The sequence below is a fragment of the Callorhinus ursinus genome, unplaced genomic scaffold, assembly GCF_003265705.2.
Source record: "Callorhinus ursinus isolate GAN/ISIS: 27379988/994484 unplaced genomic scaffold, GSC_fseal_2.0 scaffold6, whole genome shotgun sequence".
Lineage (NCBI taxonomy): Eukaryota > Metazoa > Chordata > Mammalia > Carnivora > Otariidae > Callorhinus > Callorhinus ursinus.
Genome location: NW_027397068.1, coordinates 11,116,817 through 11,135,229, shown reverse-complemented (window position 1 = coordinate 11,135,229; position 18,413 = coordinate 11,116,817). Strand labels below are relative to the sequence as shown.

The 18,413-nt window shown below is 44.7% G+C and overlaps 1 protein-coding gene across 17 annotated transcripts in view; it reads right to left on the bottom strand.

Annotated features, from left to right (window-relative positions):
• Positions 1–260: 260 nt before the first annotated feature.
• Positions 261–18,413, bottom strand: part of ANKRD6 (ankyrin repeat domain 6) — a 181,573-nt gene continuing 163,420 nt past the window's right edge. For 11 of the 17 annotated variants that reach the window (XM_025862583.2, XM_025862591.2, XM_073893620.1 and 8 more), the window contains 8 exons: positions 17,708–17,785; positions 13,877–13,981; positions 12,436–12,570; positions 11,902–12,087; positions 11,281–11,433; positions 3,110–3,223; positions 2,267–2,393; positions 261–1,199 (listed from right to left, as the gene is read on the bottom strand). In XM_025862583.2, coding sequence (XP_025718368.1) covers positions 631–1,199; positions 2,267–2,393; positions 3,110–3,223; positions 11,281–11,433; positions 11,902–12,087; positions 12,436–12,570; positions 13,877–13,981; positions 17,708–17,785 — 1,467 coding nt within the window. In that variant the 3' untranslated portion in view covers positions 261–630. The remainder of the gene's footprint in view (positions 1,200–2,266; positions 2,394–3,109; positions 3,224–11,280; positions 11,434–11,901; positions 12,088–12,435; positions 12,571–13,876; positions 13,982–17,707; positions 17,786–18,413) is intronic. The other 6 variants (XM_025862595.2, XM_073893618.1, XM_073893625.1 and 3 more) reach the window with 4 other exon arrangements.

Below are 18,413 nucleotides of genomic sequence, written 5' to 3'. Positions count from 1 at the left end.
AATTCCTCATTATTTTAAATACCCTCTGACTTTGCAAAATATTTTAAGATATGCTGGATCTAGTGACATTATGAAAATCTTTTTTTCCTCGAAATCTATTCGATAAGTTTTCATCTGGTTAAAAGGTCAGCCTTTTGAGAAGTAGGAATTTGAGAGGGGACTTTGCGCATCTCAGCCACAGCGCTCACAGAAAGATAGCCCTCTCTGGGCCCAGCAGGTGCACGCCACATGAATGACTACTGGCATTCACAAGGGATTCGTTTTTCTTCTTCCTTTCGATTTGTATTATTTCATACATCCTGAATTTTAGGGTTTAGACTCTACAGATCGTCAGTTTCTAAGCGTGGCTCACTTAATCTGAGCTTTTGAACCTCAGATGAGCCTGGACTGAGGTTATGAGTTTGTAATGAAACCTGAAACTAAGCAAGCGTCCCCCGGTTTCAGTCTCACTGTTGAAGTCATCATAACTTCAGGGCATAGGAAGCATGGGTCTGGTACATCTCAGAAATGTGACTTTTTTTGAAAGACAAGTCTACTGCGTGCACGATAATGGACACCTTGGGCATAGCTCTTCTAGAGCTGCAAAGCCAGCAATCATCAAGAATCCCTTCCTGTGCCGCGCCCCAGGTCCTAATTGTCCTTCTGCACCTTTGTCCTTAGTTTAGCAAGTTCTTCTTCTAAGCTTTTAATATGTTCCTTCAAGGTGGCCTTGTCTTGCTGGGCCTTCTGACTGGCTTGGCTTCGCGCTTCCTCAATCTTCCTTTCATACCACTTTTCCATCTGGGTAGAAACAGCCTCAAAAAAATACTGGGTAATCTCCAGAGCTTGGGAGGCATCTCGAGTGTGAGGGGCGGTCTGCTCGCTGCCTGTTGCTGGTGGCGGCCCACAGGGGTTGCTGGGTGCTGGCTGCTGGGTCCGATGCCTTGTTTGCCCGCTTTTCCCAGACTTCCTGGTTTGGGTGCCTCTGTCTACACAGGGCCCAGCCTGCTGATCACATTTGGCTGCCTCTTTCAAGGGTAGCAAGGCTGTCTGGACCTTGACATTCCTCAGCCGGGAACCCGTACAGTCTGAGGAAGACAGCTCCTGCTGTATTCTGTGGGGAGCAGTGGGGTTGAAGGCCTTTTCCTTGGGCCTCACCACCTGAGGAGAACTGTCAGAAGCTGCTACTGGACCTGCAGTGACCACTGATTGATCCACACCTAGTTTGAGAAGGAAAACAAAACCACATTCACACAGTCCCGTGGCTCTGGGTCAGCATTTCAGAGTCCTGGTAATCCTGTAAACCATCAGCCTTCCCAACTGCCAACCACCACGTGCGATTTCTCCTCCGCCCTCCCCACTTCCACTTCCCCCTGATGATCATTTTGGCTTGTCAGGGCTTGCACGGATTAACGACACTGGTGGCATCTAAGCCAAAAAAGTTGCTGGCCTTTCCTTTAGCCAGTTACAAAGCTTAGAAAGCTCTGGGTAATTTTGTGATTGCTAAGGATGACACAGCTCACCAAGTATCTCCAAAACAGAACTGGGTATGTATAGATGGGAATGAATCTGCCCATTCCCTAATTTCTGGACCTTTTCCACACTATAGCCCCAGTTACTGGCTCTCTCTACCCAGAGCTCCAGCCAAGTTCCATAACTAGACCTAGCATGAAAAATTTGCCCAGGATTTCCCCAATGTTATGGGCACAAAGAGGGTAAAACCACGGTTCCAGAAATGGTCTATAATAACATAATACACATGACATATCAAAATTCCTCACAGAGGCCTAATTACGAGGTTCTAAACGTCCTCAAAATTAGCACTGAGTATAATCACTGTGGCTAATGAAAAGACACTTTGCTTGAAAGATCTCTATCTAGCACCTGGAGCTTCAGTATATGAACTGCTGTTTATGGAGGTTTTACACAGTTGGACAAAGGGCAAAGGAAGGACCCCTGCTGAGGAGACATGTCCATTCCTCACTCTTCGTCTTTGGGACCCACTCTGACACCATCAACATTGTACCTGAAACACTGCTATCACCAGCCAACAATTCTTGATTATTCCTTTATTCAGAAATGTCTGAATATTCAAATAGGAGTACTTTATTGCCGTATAGTAACTGAAAGTACAGCAGTAACCAAAATAAGTTCTTAGCCCTACAGAATTTAGAATCCAGTGTTTCCCACAGCCCTATCCGAGGGGCTGCCTTTGGGTACAGCAGAGAACAATCCCGGGAGGTTTTACCACCTTTGGATGGAGTGGCTCTCTCTGCACATGCATTACCTGTAGAGGACTCGCAAGTAGATGGTATGGATTTGGTCCTAGAGGCCCTAGAATCTCCAGAAAGCTTCAGCTCCAGATTCTGAATCTTTAACATGCACCAGGTTTTTAATTCATCCACCAATGACATCTACAAAAACAAAAACAAACAAACCCGCATAAATGATTAGGTGAATTGGACATGTGGTTTATGAATGAAAGCATCTAAAGTGGACTCTTCTATTATGAAAGTTCAGGATATCATCTTGACAAGCCTAAAAGCTGTGGATTACCTCCACTCCCACAGCCACACAGCCTTCTCTGCTGCCCTGTGTAGACCAGGATTCACCCAGCACCAAACCTGATAGTTTCTATAATCTTTGAGTGACTTAGGGCAAGAGACACCTTGAACACCCAAAGCTTCCCAAATCTTACAAATCAAGAATTTCTGGCTGCTCAGGAGCATGAACTCTCACACACTCAACAAGCACTCATTTTATGTGTGTTGTTCTTAGGTAGATGAACTCCCCAAGGGCAGGAAACAACTCTAGCTCAACAACAGAGCAATGCCTAACAGATGCATGATACAAAGAAGTGCTTCAAAGCAGAGACCACATCTTCCCCAGCATATTCTATGAACGTTTCAGTCTCCACCAATTACCAGAATATTCAGCAACAAATGGACTGAACTACATGTTCTTTTCTATTCATTATATAAATTAATAAAAGGACATTAAAAAGGACATGCTACATAATACCAATGCTTTTATGGGTTCTTGGCCTCTGGGTTTTCAGTGATGGGTCCGAGTCTCAACTCGGTGGAGAGTTGTAGTAAATACCCAGCAAAAGACACATCCTGGTTTTCACCTGTCGCCTCTCTCCCTCGTGCTTCTCGGCGTCCGAGTGCTGCTGCAGGCGGGTCACGCACTCTGTTCTCTCCGCTGAGAGCCGCTCGACCATCAGCTTGTCCAGAACGCGCATCTGGGGTTCAGTGGGCAGAGAGCATAGGACTGACATGATCTAAGGATGGGGTACGGTCTCCCGCCTCCTGAGACGGGGCTCTGGGGGACCAAGCCGGGGCCAGAGACAACAGAAGCAAACCTCAACTTCTCTTTTATCCAAGTTTCATCTAGTTTTCATCGAACTCTAGGTCTTCACAATCCCTGAGCATGTTTCTGTGTAGTCAAGGCTTTTTTTCCTTATTTGTTAAAGTCCTAAGCGGTTGAAGAGACTGAACACACAGTAAATCTACAACATAAGCCAACAGACCTTGTACAGAGAATTTTTACAGGTTTCAGAACATTTCCAAGACTATTATTGAAAGGAAAAACTACTTCTAGAAGTATGCAGCTGTACCTGATCTTAAGTATCCTTTCAATTAATTTTTAACACCCCACCCTTAAATGTTAGTGGCTGCCTGTGAGGTAGCGAAAGCAGCTGAATGCTCAGCGCTTTTAGCCAGTGTTCTTTTTTTTTTTTTTTTAAAGATTTTATTTATTTATTTGAGAGAGAGAATGAGAGCCAGAGAGCACGAGAGGGAAGAGGGTCAGAGGGAGAAGCAGACTCCCTGCTGAGCAGGGAGCCCGATGTGGGACTTGATCCCGGGACTCCAGGATCATGACCTGAGCCGAAGGCAGCTGCTTAACCAACTGAGCCACCCAGGCGCCCTATCCAGGGTTCTTAATGAGCCAACCCCCTTAGTGCTTCGCTGAAAGTAATCAAAGCAAGTGTGAAGGAGGGTGGAGAATTAAAGCGTGTGTGTCAGAGAACAAATGATTGTCCCCTTTCAGTCATGCCCTCCTAGGTTCCCCCCAACATCGTGACATTTCCCATAGGGCCCTAACACCCAGGAAAGCCAAACTTCCACTGCTTTGACAAGGTCCAAACAGGGGAAAGGAACTTTGTTAGCAGGGGCCAGCCCACAAGGGCTCTTTGCTGAGCTCTCCTGTCAGTGACACATATGATGCTCAGAAAACTAAAAGAGCAGTAGGTTCTGGAGATGTGGTGAGCACCTTCTGTTTCGTTCCTTCAGCCCTCATGTTTTCCTGTGAGCCGCTCTCCTGTTTTCTAGGATTGGCCTCCTCCCCTACCTCCTTATCCTCTGTCAAGAGCAACCATGTTGATAGAGCTTTGTTCCAGGGCATGGCTGACTGAGTCACACAGGAGTGCCTGACGCGTGCCACACCAGAGTCCTTTACCTGTGATTAGGAATTAGGACAAAGATTCCACAACCCCATCTGTCACCCTCCTTGAAATGAAGCGAGGTCCTTGAGAAGATCCAGCATTTATCTAATACATTTCCTCTCTGGGCTTAGGCTAGCCGAAGCTGTCTTATTTATAAGACAGCCTTAACTAATATATTATGGCATTAGGAAAAGATTTCTTGAAGGCGCTTTCCATGAAGTACAAATAGCAAATAAACCTAAAATGTTCTACCTCACCAACAAACAAGGAAACAGGAATTAATATTCTTAATTCGGCAAAAACTTTAAAAATGGTAATATTAACGACAGCAAAAGTTTGAGACAGAGACTCAATTTATATCCTACCCTGCCTGTTGGATATAAATTCACACAACCTTTCTGTTAAGTAGATTACTAATATTTGTCAAGAGCCTTAAACATATTCTTAACTCTGGACCCAGTTATCCTAAATCTGAGCAAATAACTTGAAAAGCAAACATTTACGTACATAAATGTCCATCATAGCGTTATTTATAAGAGTGAAAAACTATAAGCAACTTTAAAGTCTAATAAAAAGGAATAGTTAAATAAACTGTTGTATTAATATGCTGGAATATTATGAAGCAAAGCACATGGGAAAGTGCTCAGGATATCAAATTAGGTGAAAAAAGCTGGAAGCAAAAATATAACTTAAGGTAACCTAACTTAAGGTTTCATCTAGTATTCATCGAACTCTAGGTTTTCACAATCCCTGAGCATATTTCTGTGTAGTCAAGGTTTTTTCTCCTTTGTTAAATGTCCTAAGGGGTTGAAGAGACTGAACACACAGTAAATCTACAACTTGAGCCAATGCAGACCTAGTATTAAGTTAACCTAAGATGTAACTTAGGGAGGTGGGTGGCGGTTTGGGTGAAATAGGTGATGGGGATTTAGGAACGAACTCCTTGGGATGACCACCGGATGATGTGTGAAATTGTTGAACCACTATATAGTACACCTGAAATATAACACTGTTAACTAGACTGGAAGTAAAAATAAATAAATACACCATGTACTAAACAAAAACAAATGTTATGTTTAGCTCCATATACAGAAGAGTACATTGCCTTAAATAGCACAACAAAACTCAGCATGTCAAAGACATTACTAAATTTAAACATAAGTTACAAAATGACAAGGGCTCTTCGGGTCCAAGATGGTGAGGTAGTAAGACCCTTAATCTCCTCCACACCACATCTAATCTACACCTATTTATAGAGCAATTCTCCTAAAGACCTGGGGGATGACTGAGCAGTTTCTGTACCACAGAAAATAAACCATATAGAGAACAGTAAGGGAGAGACATGGTAGCAAAAGGACCCCCCCACCCACCAACACTGAACTGTAGTGCAGATAGTACTGAGCAAACGGAAGATTTGTCTGCCCTGGTGCACAGAAGAAAAGCCAGGATGTAAAAGGGCAACTAGAATACAAAGGAACCAGAACCCTGCCAGATGTTGGGGGAGCCGTCAGAAAGCTCTCGAGTCAGAAGGGCCGGCAAGCACCAGAGTCTATGTTCTTCCATCACCTTGATAACACAGATGGGAGCAGGGCCTGGGCACTCCAGGCATCCTGCCACCTCAGTGAGCCCTGCCCTAACCCACACCAGCCCGAGCTGTCCCACCAAGGCAGCCCCAGCATGGTACACACGTGGACACCCTTGGTCAGTGCTCACGACCGCTCCAGTCATTTTGCGAAGGTGACACAGGCGCGAAGCACCTTGAACACTCCAGGCCCACATTGCTCCAACTCCAAATGACTTGCCAGGGCACACTCAACATGGTGCTGAGACCTCCCCACCCAACTCCCCTTTGGCTTCAGATGACGTGCCAGGGTGCATCCCGTGAAGAGCCCCTGCAACACATTACCTTGCACCCACTTCAGCTTCTGCTCGTCTGCCAGGGCACTCTCTGCATAGAGAGCTCCAGGACATCCCTATACCCACACTTCAGCTTCAGCTGACCTGCCATGAGGCCTTTGGCACAGAGAGCCCCAGGACTGCCCCAGTCTGCACCCACTTCAGTTCAGGCCATCCCACTAAGCCCCAATGCAGAGAACCTGGGGACCGCCCCGCCCCCGCCACAGTTCTGCCAGCCAGCCAAAGTCACCAAGCATACACACTCTACACAGGGGATTACCATACATAAGACCATTCCTTCAAGTTTAGGATAAGTAGCTATTCTGCCTAATTCTGCCCAAGAAACAAAAGCAGAAAGTCAAGCAAATGAGGAGACAGAGGAATATGCTTCAAAAAAACGAACAAAAGAAGAACTAAATGAAACGGAGGGAGCCAATCTGCCTGATAAGAGTTCAAAGTAATGGTCTTAAAGATGCTCACCAGCTGCACAGAAGAGAATGAATTCAGAACTTCAACAAAGAAACAGAAAATATAAAAAGAACCAATCAGAGATGAAGAATATAGTAACTAAAGTGAAAAACACAATATAAGGAACCAAAAGCATAGAGGATGAGGAAGAATGGATCTGGAATCTGGAAGATGAGGTAAAGGAAAGCACCCAACTGAAGAAGAAAAAAATAACTTTAAAAAATAATGATATGATGTAATGTATGGTGATTAACATAACAAAAAAATTTAAAGAAAAAAAATAATGATAGGTGAAGGGATCTCTTTGACAACCACAAACATTTGCATTATAGGCATCCCAGAAGGAAGGGAAAGAGAGAAGGGAACAGAAAACTTACGTGAAGAGATAGCTGAAAACTTCCTGAGCTGGGGAAGGAAAACAGACACCCAGGTTCAGGAAGCACAGAGAGTTCTAAACAAAATGAACCCAAAGGAGATCCACACCGTAACACATAATTAAAATGTCAAAGAGTAAAGATAAAGAGAATTTCAAAAGCAACAAAAGTAAATAATAACATTCAAGGAAACCCCAATAAGGCTATTAGCTGATTTTTTAGAAACTTTCCAGGCCAGAGGAAGTGACATGATATATTCAAAGTACTGAAAAAAAAAAAAAAAAAAAAAAAACCCTACAACCAAGAATATTCTGCCCAGCAAGTTTATTATTCAGAATTAAATGAGAGATAAAGACTTTCCTAAACAAAAGCTGAAAGAATTCATCACCACTAAAACAGCCTTACAAGAAAAAAATTTTTTTAAGATTCCATTTATTTATTTGAGAGAGAGAGAGAAAGCACAAGCCAGGGGAGGGGCAGAGGGAGAGGGAGAAGCAGACTCCCTGCCGAGCAGGAAGCCCAACACGGGGCTCGATCCCAGGACACCAGGATCATGACCTGAGCTGAAGACAGATGCTTAACCGACTGAGCCACTCTCAGGCACCCCAACTTTACAAGAAATTTTAAAGAGATTTTTTTACATAGTAAAAAGTCCATAATTAGGAAATTATGAAAAAAAGAGTTCATGAGTAAAAGCAACGTAAAGGTAGTAAAGCAATCACTTATAAAACTAGTATGAAGGTTAAGAGACAAAGAGGTGAAATTGTATCTTTAAAGTTAGTTAAGGAAACTCAAAAGAAAGATAGAAAATGACAACATGCAAAAAACACAGGGGGGTCAGTAAAAATGAAGTTCTTTTTGAATGTATTCAAACTTGGGTTTTTTTGTTTTTTTTTTTGAGAGAGAGAGAGAGCATGCATGTGCACATGAGTGGAGGATAGGGGCAGGGAGGGAGGGGGCAGAGGGAGAGCAAGAATCTCAAGCAGGCTCCATGCCTGGCACAGAGCCCAGTGTGGGGCTCGATTTCATGACCTGACGTCATGACCTGGGCCAAAATCAAGAGAGTTGGTCACTTAACCGCCGGAGCCACCCAGGCTCCCCAAGTGACCATCAATTTAACATAGACTCTCTACAATTAGGAGGTTATATACGAATCTCATGGTAAACACAAACCCCAAACCTAGGATACACACACAAAAGAAAGTGAAGCAGAACACTAAAGAAAGTCATCAATCATAAGAAAACAGAGCAAGAGAGGAACAGAGAATTACAAAACAAGCAAACAATAAAATGGCAATAGGTACATACCTATCAATAATTAAATGCAAATGGTCTAAATGATCCAATCAAGAGACAGAGGGTGATTGAATGGATAAAAAAATAAATAAGGGGCGCCTGGGTGGCTCAGTCATTAAGCGTCTGCCTTCGGCTCAGGTCATGATCCCGGGGTCCTGGGATCGAGTCCCACATCGGGCTCCCTGCTCAGTGGAGAACCTACTTCTCCCTCTCCCACTCCCCCTGCTTGTGTTCCCTCTCTCGCTATGTCTCTGTCAAATAAAATCAAATATTAAAAAAAAAAAATAAGACCCATCTATTTGCTGCCTACAAGATATTCACTTCAGACTTAAAGGCACACACAGACTAAAAGTGAAGGGATAGAAGAGATTCCATGCAAACAGAAGGGAAGTGGGGTGGAGGTAGCCAAAGTAGCAATACTTTTAAGAAACAGAGACTTCAAAACAAAGACTGAACAAGAGACAAAGAAGAGCATTACATAATGATAAAGGGATCAATCCAACAAGAGGATTATAACAATTGTAAATACATATGCACCTAACTTCAAAGAACCTAAATACATAAAGCAAATATTAGGAGACAAAGGGAGAAATTGATAGTAATACAAAAATACTAGGAGACTTTAACATCCCACTTACATCAGTGGATAGATCATTCAGATAGAAAATGAGGAAATTGCCTTTTTTTTTTTAATTTAAAGATTCTATTTATTTACCTGAGAGAGAAAAAAACGCACAAGAGCAGGGGGAGCAGCAGGCAAATTCTTCCCAAACTATTCAAAAAGTAAATAAATAAATAAACATACAGGGCACCTGGGTGGCTCAGATGATTAAGCCTCTGCCTTTAGCTCAGGTCATGATCCCCAGGGTTCTGGGATCAAGTCCCACATCGGTCTTGCTGCTCAGCAGAGAGCCTGCTTCTCCCTCTCCCTCTGCACCTCCCCCAGCTCATGCTCTTATCTCTCTGTCTCGAATGAATAAATAAAACAAACTTAAAAAAAATAAACATACAGACATCAATGGAACAGAATAGATAAACCCAGAAACGGACCCTCAACTCTATGGTCAACTCATCTTTAACAAAGCAGAAAAGAATATCCAATGGGAAAAAGTCTCTTCAACAAATGGTGGGAAAATTGGACAGCCACATGCAGAAGAATGAAACTGGACCATTTCCTTATACCATACACAAAAATAGACTCAAAATGGATGAAAGACCTAAATGTGAGACGGGAATCCATCAAAATCCTAGAGAAGAACACAGGCAGCAACCTCTGCTGCAGCAGCTTCTTGCTAGACATGTTTCCAAAGGCAAGGGAAACAAATGCAAAAATGAACTATTGGGACTTCATCAAGATAAAAATCTTCTGCACAGCAAAGGAAACAGTCGACAAAACCAAAAGACAACCGACAGAATGGGAGAAGATATTTGTAAATGACATATCAGATAAAGGGCTGGTATCCAAAATCTATAAAGAACTTATCAAACTCAACACCCAAAGAATAATGAAATCACGAAATGTGCAGAAGACACGAACAGACATTTCTCCAAAGAAGACATCCAAATGGGCAACAGACACATGAAAAAATGCTCAACATCACTCGGCATCAGGGAAATACAAATCAAAACCACAATGAGATACAACCTCACACCAGTCAGAATGGCTAAAATTAACAAGTCAGGAAATGACAGATGTTGGCATGGATGTGGAGAAAGGGGAACCCTCTTACACTGTTGGTGGGAATGCAAGCTGGTGCAGCCCCTCTGGAAAACAGTATGGAGGTTCCTCAAAAGTTAAAAATAGAGCTACCCTACAACCCAGCAATTGCACTACTAGGTCTTCACCCCAAAGATACAAATGTAGTAATCTGAAGGGGCACCTGCACTCCAGTGTTTATAGCAGCAATGTCCACAATAGCCAAACTATGGAAAGAGCCAAGATGTCCATCGACAGATGAACGGATAAAGAAGATGTGGTGTGTGTGTGTGTGTGTGTGTGTGTGTGTGTGTGTGTGTGTACACATATGCACACAATGAAATTACTCAACCAGGACGCCTGGGTGGCTCAGATGGTTGGGTGTCTGCCTTCGGCTCAGGTCGTGATCCCAGGGTCCTGGGATCGAGTCCCCGCATCAGGCTCCCTGCTCCTTGGGAGCCTGCTTCTCCCTCTGCCTCTCTCTCTCTCTCTCTCTCTCTCATGAATACATAAATAAAAAGTTTAAAAAAAAAAAAGAAATTACTCAACCATCAGAAAAAGAAATCTTGCCATTTGCAACAACGTGGATGGAACTAGAGGGTACTATGCTAAGCAAAGTAAGTCCATCAGAGAAAGACAATTATCATATAATCTCACTTATATGTGGAATTTAAGAGAGAAAATAAAGGATTGGGGGGAAGGGAGGGAAGAATAAAACAAGACGAAATCAGAGAGGGAGACAAACCATAAGAGACTTAATCATAGGAAAAAACTGAGGGTTATTGGGTTGGGGGGAGGGGGTGCGGGGATGGGGTAACTGGGTGATGGGCATTGGGGAGGGCACATGATGTCATGAGCACTGGGTGTTATATAAGACTGATGAATCACCGACCTCTTCCTCTGAAACCAATAAGACATTATATGTTAACTGAATTTAAATTAAAAAAAAAAAAAAGATTTTTGGGGGGCTTGAAAGAAATCACAAAGGCAGGCCTCTTGCCTGACAGCCCGCCTGACATGCTCAGGGCAGAGGCTGCAGAATAGAAGGATGTGCTGAGGGCTCTTTCTGATTTCATTTCCTTTCAGAACACCTGGACATGAAGAATTCCAGGCAACTCACTGACCTGGTGCTGGGTCTTGTTCTCCATATGTCCCAGCTTTGTGTTCATTTTATCCTGAACTGACCCCAGCTCTGCTTTGATCTCCTCCACAGCTGCCTCCAACTGGTTCTCCAGCTTGTTGATTAGGGGTTCACATCGACAACCATTTATCGGTGCCTGACAGGGAAACAATAAAGGAATCAATCCATTCATTCGTTCCTTCCCCAAATTGGTTTTGGGTACCCATCCAGTGCCGGTCAGTATGCCAGGGGGATACAGATGACAGAGGAGGCACAGTCATGCCTGGCATGACTTTGGGATGTCCAGAGGGCCAAGCTTGGGGAGCAGGAGGCACTGAGAAGATTCAGAGAGCCCCAACCCTTGTTTCTTTTATCCACTCTGGGGCCTCAAGACGATGCAGTCACCTAAGGATGGTGCAGAAAGCTCTGTAACTACCCTTGTATGCCTGGGCCTAAGCTAGGGGGTGCCATCTGCAGTTCAGGTCAGGAAGGCCACCTGGTTTATCTTCCAAGCTCATACCTTAAGTCAACACTGAAAGTGGATATTCATCCCCAGGAATAGTAATAAAGGCACAGCCTTGCTTAAGGCCTACAGTCCTAGGTCCAGACAGAGCTCGCCAGGTACCTGCATCACTTTCCCGTCCTTGCCCCGGTACAGCGTGTAGAGCTGGTACGCTCTGAACTCATGGGGAGGGGGCGGGGGGGAGCATCGGTGCCTGGGCCTCTTTTTAGGATGATTATGTGCATGCGCGTCCTTCTGGCGTCCAGGCTGTTGGTCTGCTGGTGGGGTGGGGTCAGAAAATGCTGACACCTGTGGGAGAGGAAGGGACAATTGCCCTGAGCACCGTGACATCCGCAGGACTGACACCCAGCCTGCCGCTCCCATCTCATTCATGGCTCCCATCTCATTCATGGCTCCCATCTTACTCTCGCCTTGCTTGGTCTCATGACATTCCACTCTAAGCAGCCCACAGCAAAAGAAATCTATCAGCATGCTAACCGTGTGTTTGAAGTTAGCCAGATTTAAGTTCTGTGCTCTGGCTCCCAACCAGCAAGCCAAGCAGAGTGGCGTTCTAGCTACTGGGCATGACGCTATCCCAGGGCCCTCTGCCAAGCTGTCTCCCAGCCCTCCCCTGGCTGCTTTTACGGGCCTCCTGACCTTGGGCCTTGACTTTCTCTGCCTGTTGTCCTTTGCTCTGGGCTCTGGGGAGGCAGACAGGAAATCTTCTCTGGCCTCTTCTTTTCTGGGTACAGCCTGTTCACTGCTGGGGGTGTCTCCGGCTGAGACACTTCCCTACAGAGGAAAGAAAAAAAGCCCAGAAACCAGTTCTAATTGCCCCCCTCTGCCTTTTTCTGTAACGGTGTAAAATGCTGTTTGCAAGACTGCATCCACGAAAGGACCCGTGGGACTCAGCCAACGACAAACAGGGAACACTGCCCGGTGGTTGCCACTGCACATCTTCCGTTTTCCCAGTTGCTTGAATATTTGGCTTTGACTCTATTAGGTGCCAAACTAAATATAGTCTTGGGTCTAATTCTATACTCTAGAGCTTCGGGAACCTACCACAAACACCTCAGCGTTAGAGATTTTTCTTTTTTTTTTTTTTTGCATTTCAATAACTGCAACCACAATAAAAATACCATTCATTCTTTGAACCTGGACCTCACAATTCATAATGGAGTATGGGAAATCTCTGAAATGAAAAAACATCACATTTCCACTCCTTATAAGAACTTTTACAAATTAATATATACAACACACCCACAGGAACTTAATCAGAGTTACAATGCCTTAACCCTGGAAACGGGTAAGATTTTGAAAAAGAATGAGTACATGGTATAAAATTTTATGGGCCAAAAGTTGTCTTTATACTCTAGCCTTTTTCGTCCTGGGAGAGCTGAAAGGCAGGGTGTGTTCCAAGGCTACGGTGTCTATTCGTGCAGGCTGTCCCCATACAAGGGCACCTAGCAGAGGGAGCTGAAATCCAGCTCGGGCTCGCTTTACCGTATGTGCCCGAGCAGGGCTGGGCTGCCCAGGGGGCATCTTCTTCTCAGTTCTCACAGAGGAATCACATGGGCTAGCACAGCCTCAGTCCATTCCCTAAGCGGAAAGGAAGGAAGCAACCTAGGCCAGTGGTGGTCAAACTTTAGTCCACATCAGGATCACCCACGGGGCTCATTCAAACACAGCTTGCTGGGCCCCTCCTGGAGTTTCTGATCCAGTGGGTCTGGGGTGAAGCCCCAGACTCTACATATTTAATAAGGTCCCAGGTGACACAGTGGATGCCACACTTTGCAAACCACTGCCCCATACAATTAAGGGCACAGTGTCCGAGGCAGAGCTGTCCGCATGGTGGTGACAAGGCCATAGATACAGGGGGCTGGGAAAGACGGGCAAACAGGCACACGATCTGAACCCCTGGAGGAGTGGAGGACAGGGAGCCGAAGAGAAAGCACGGACGACAGTTTGAAGAAGCAGTGGGAAGGAGAGACAGGAGGAGGGCATGGCCGCTGCCCCACAAGCCCAGAAGCAGCGGCGCGAGTTTCCCACCCTCTGGAATGGGGTGAAGTTAGGGAGGCGCAGGAGGGCTACCCCCCACCTTGCTTTGTGCCACCTCATCTCTTGGCACAGATTGAGCTCTCCTCTCTTCCTTGAGCCTCTCTCTCTTTTTCCTCAGGCTTCGCCCACGACTGAAGCGTAAGACCTGAAGGAGGCAAGAGGCATTGTTAAAAACCACCGGCGTGCGCAGCATCAGCGTGATGGACTTGGCCTTGGACCTGGTGCTCTGATCTAATGAAGCTTCCAGCCTAGTGGGAGAGACCATGCGTTCACGTCAACAAGCACCTCCAGACTGTCTGCTAGGCTTCCTAGGTCCTGCGCCGGGCTCTCTAGGGACCCAGAGAGGAGGAACACATTACCCCTGATCTCCAGGAGCTTACAGTCTAGGACAAGAACAGGCATTTATGTGCCGGGCCACGGCCACCATATAGGTGTGTGTAGGCTGTGCATGGCTGAGCTCCAGGGAACACTACTCACAGAGACTAGGAAAGGAATGGCATCCCCTGGAGTAGTCGAACGTGGCAGCCCCGGGCCAGGCACAGGCTCACTATCTTGGTACACGGGAACTGAACTAGCCCATCAGATTTTCTCTTGACCAAACCGTATTCAAGGATATTTGCAGTTTGATTCAAACATTGAAGTGTGTCTGTGAACCATGGTCCCAACCATGGGACAGGAATCTCCTCCCCAGAGGAAGCATTTGGTCTGCCCCTTTGAGTGCAGGAAGGTAGAACGGACACACGCAAGTAGACATGGGGTCCAAAAGTTATTTGCCCTCTCTGTATTCTCCAATGTAAATCTGGGGAGTTAATGGAATTAACGAAGACAAAGCAGGCGGCTGGTACATCCTGGACCATCAATCACCGTCAGGTGCCTTCCTCCTGCCTCGGTCCCTAGAGTACCTTGACTGGCAGAGGAAGTTTAATAAGGGTACAAATCTTTGAGCTGTCAGAAACCTTCAATCTCTGGCCCAGCTCCACACCCTTCCCCCAGGCCCCTTCCTTCCCAGTTCCAGGGGCACCCCCTTTAACCAAGGAGGTCCAGCAAGTAAAAACACCTTTTTCAAGGTCTCACAATTTCTCTGCAATAAAACATTTTGTCTTCATAGGTAGATAGTTCACCATAGTCTTCAGCTCAATGTTCAACTTTGTGTTCATTAAATTCAAGTGACACGATCATGGGACAAAACCTTTATGGGCAGCAGGTACCACCCTAAATGGAGAATTCCTGACAATACCTCCCTGTGGCTGAACCAGATTTTTAAACTGTATTCTCATCCCCTAAGCCAACAGCTCTGAAAGTGTCCTGGAACCGAGGCTAAAATTACCTTCATAATATTACAACAACGTCGGCCTTTTTCTCTCCTGCACTGAGTATACAGCGGTGTTTACCAGAAGCTGCACACGTACTCCAATGGATCACATGCATCTTCCTTTTAGGAAAACAGTATGGAGATTTGCAGAAATGAAAAATAATGCTACTCTTCTCACACAACTTGTTTTGATAAAGTTACTTTTCACAAAAACAAGTTCATTTTGTGGTAACAGAGTTAAAAATGTTTATTCATTTAAAAACATTTCTCGAGTTGAATTTCAAATATGGTAACGATTAACAGATATAAACACAGCTCTTTATGGGCCTCTAGAACATTAAGTGCCCCTAGACCAAAAGATCTGAAAGCCACTGTCCTAAGCCCTTTCGTAAGCTAAATTCAGACTCACTAGGAAGTCAAGTCTGATGAGGAGTGACTAGTGCCCTTCACTCATTCAGCTTATGGACTCCTGGAACAGAATACAGCCCCAATATCAACCCCAAATTCACTTTCAGAAGCATTTGTGAACCGCATCAATCTAAAATGAGAAGGGATACTCAGAGGTCACCCAAATCATCAGAATAATTCCCTCCATAGACCATGTTATTATTAGCCAGTGAAAATAACTTTGCATGGCTTACAGCCTTTCTCAGCGAACCATGTCATCTACTAAATGGAAGGTCATCAGTCTCTTCCAGTTCACGGAAATCAGGGTATATGGATCTTTAGAAAGTAACCTCTTAGTACTGCTGTGAGCCAGTGAAATCCATGGTCAGCTAACATCCCAAGGCAAGGAATTTCCTGTTTCACACACAGGAAGGCTAGTTCTAGAACCTCAGAACAGAAGAACAGCATGTATACAATTTCATGCACATTCCAAAGTTCCTTCTTCATGTTGAGAATAGAGTTTAGCATATATAGTTACATAAAATATTCCATAAAATGTCACCTTATTTATTTGCCATTCAAATGGGTGTGGATAAACTGAAGTCTATTTTTTTTTTTTTCAGTGGAAACACTAAAGGAGAATCACACAGGAAAATGGTCCACAGTAAAGCTTTTTCTCTATGAACTCAGATCCTTGAGTTCTAGAAAACAAAAGGCAGGTGGGTTAAAGGCCTATAATTCTGTGTGCCTTGGGGATACTCCATCCCACAAAATTCGATGATCTTCATACGGCTAAGGACAGAGCTGGCTCTCCAAACTGCCAAACACTGAAATGCCATAGAACAGAGATGGATTCTGACCTTTATTATAGCATCCTGTACTTTTTGATCTGTAAAAGACCAGCATTTTTCCATCAGGATTCATGGATGTGATTCCGTTGATGATTTGTTTGCAAATAGTCGGAAAGAGGTGGAAACTTTTTCCAAAGGACCACCTGACTTGTGTCTGTCAGGGGTTCCACAGACTTCCAGACACCAATGAGGACCAACTCCACGGGCAACAGGGTGATCAGTTTTCAGAAGGCAAAAATCTTCACCACTTCCAGAGTCTACTAGTTATATCAGGTAGGTTTTGAAAACATAAATGAAATAAAGACCATGCAGACCCCTGGGCTGATGGGGCTCAGGCACAGCAGGCTGGTATCTGGAATCTTCCTCTGACTCTCTGAGACTTTACCTTCTCACAGTTATCAGGCCTAATAAGTTCGAAAACTAATCTGTTTTTGCTGTAATGTGACAGAGTACCTCCAATCGGGAAGCAAACTATTTCCTTAATATTGGACATTTAGGTTAACAAAATATTGGACAGCAACAAAAAAGCAAACTGGCTTCCATTATGATGAATAATTATGTGAACTGCAGAACATTTTCCTACTACAGTTAGGATAAAGGGCAGGATACAAAAGGGTATGTATATTGTAGGCACAATTATGAAAATTATGTGTCTGAAAGGTAACATGAACAAAAAGTTGTTTCAGGGTGCTGAAATGATGAATATAGCTTATACATTATTAAATGCCAATTCCAATCTCAACTCAAATGATATCAATTTTTTAAGTTAAATGATGCTCCAAATACCATTATATTCAATTAAAAAGGAAAAAACACTATTATGCTTGACTGCCTCTAATGGACATTTTACTGCCTTGTTTGCTGGACTGGATCCCTTCCTCTCACCTTTCTCCAGGAAATGCCCCTTCCAACCACACAGTCAAGTGGATACAGCTACTATCTCCCTAAAGTGCCTGTCCCACTTGTTCAGGGCATTTGCCCCAAGCTAGTCAATCATGATCTTCTTCTGTATCATTTAAACCAGAACTTCTTCCCTGAGTACTTGGGGAGTTATAATCCACAAAGCTGGTAATGACCATGATCCAGCCACAGAGAAGGAAGGATGTCCATGTATGAAAACGAGCCCGCTGAACCTTATGTCTCCGGCTCTGGTTATCTTGGAGGCACACATGGATTCCTGCGTTTTCCACTGCCTGGCTGCAAACCCATCAATTTCCTATTTAAGTTATTTTGAGTTGGCTTTAACAGATGGCCACCGGAGAATGCCAACAACTTTGCAGCCCCACGTAATCAATATAATGGAAAATGCAATAAATCCTACCTGGGGAGCTTTAGTGAGGAGAAGAGCAACTTCTGGATTATTGTGGTAGCGGGCAGTCTCCAGTGGAGTCTGGCCTGCCTAAGGAAAGGCAAAGGGCAGGACAAGTGAGTAAAAGACACCAACCCTGCACACATCTAGCCCAACTGGGACAGCAACTCTGCACTCAAGTCACACCGGCATGTAAGCAAACTCAACAAGATATAATCACACAGAAGACCCGGCCTTGCTCTTGAGCCTCCCCTTTAGTGCAGGAGCCAAGTCACACCTGAGAGCACAATGATTAACAACATACAGCAAGAGTGGGTCAGTGTTGACCCTCTAGGAAGCAAAGCTCTGGGATACCTACCCACCAAGGAATGCTTCCTAGAAAAGAGAGGAGGGAATGTAAAAGACAAGGTCACGGTGGAAGATTTCAGTTGAAGAAACATGAAGGATCATAAAATCCAGCCAAGCAATTAATTTTCCCTGGAGGACACTTGGAAGATCAGGCCCCAGCCAGTCTCAGGACAATTAGGAAACTTTGGCCATATCGGAGGCTCTGGGGAGATTAAGGCAGAAAGTAGGAGTTGCTAACAGTGGGATTCAAAAGAAGGGAACAGCCATCATGGGACAGGTACCATGCACCACACAATACAGGTGGGAGGGCTGCGCGGAGGAGGAGGTGGGGGAGGAAGGTGGGGACGAGATTCAGGTGGAGGCGGCAGGT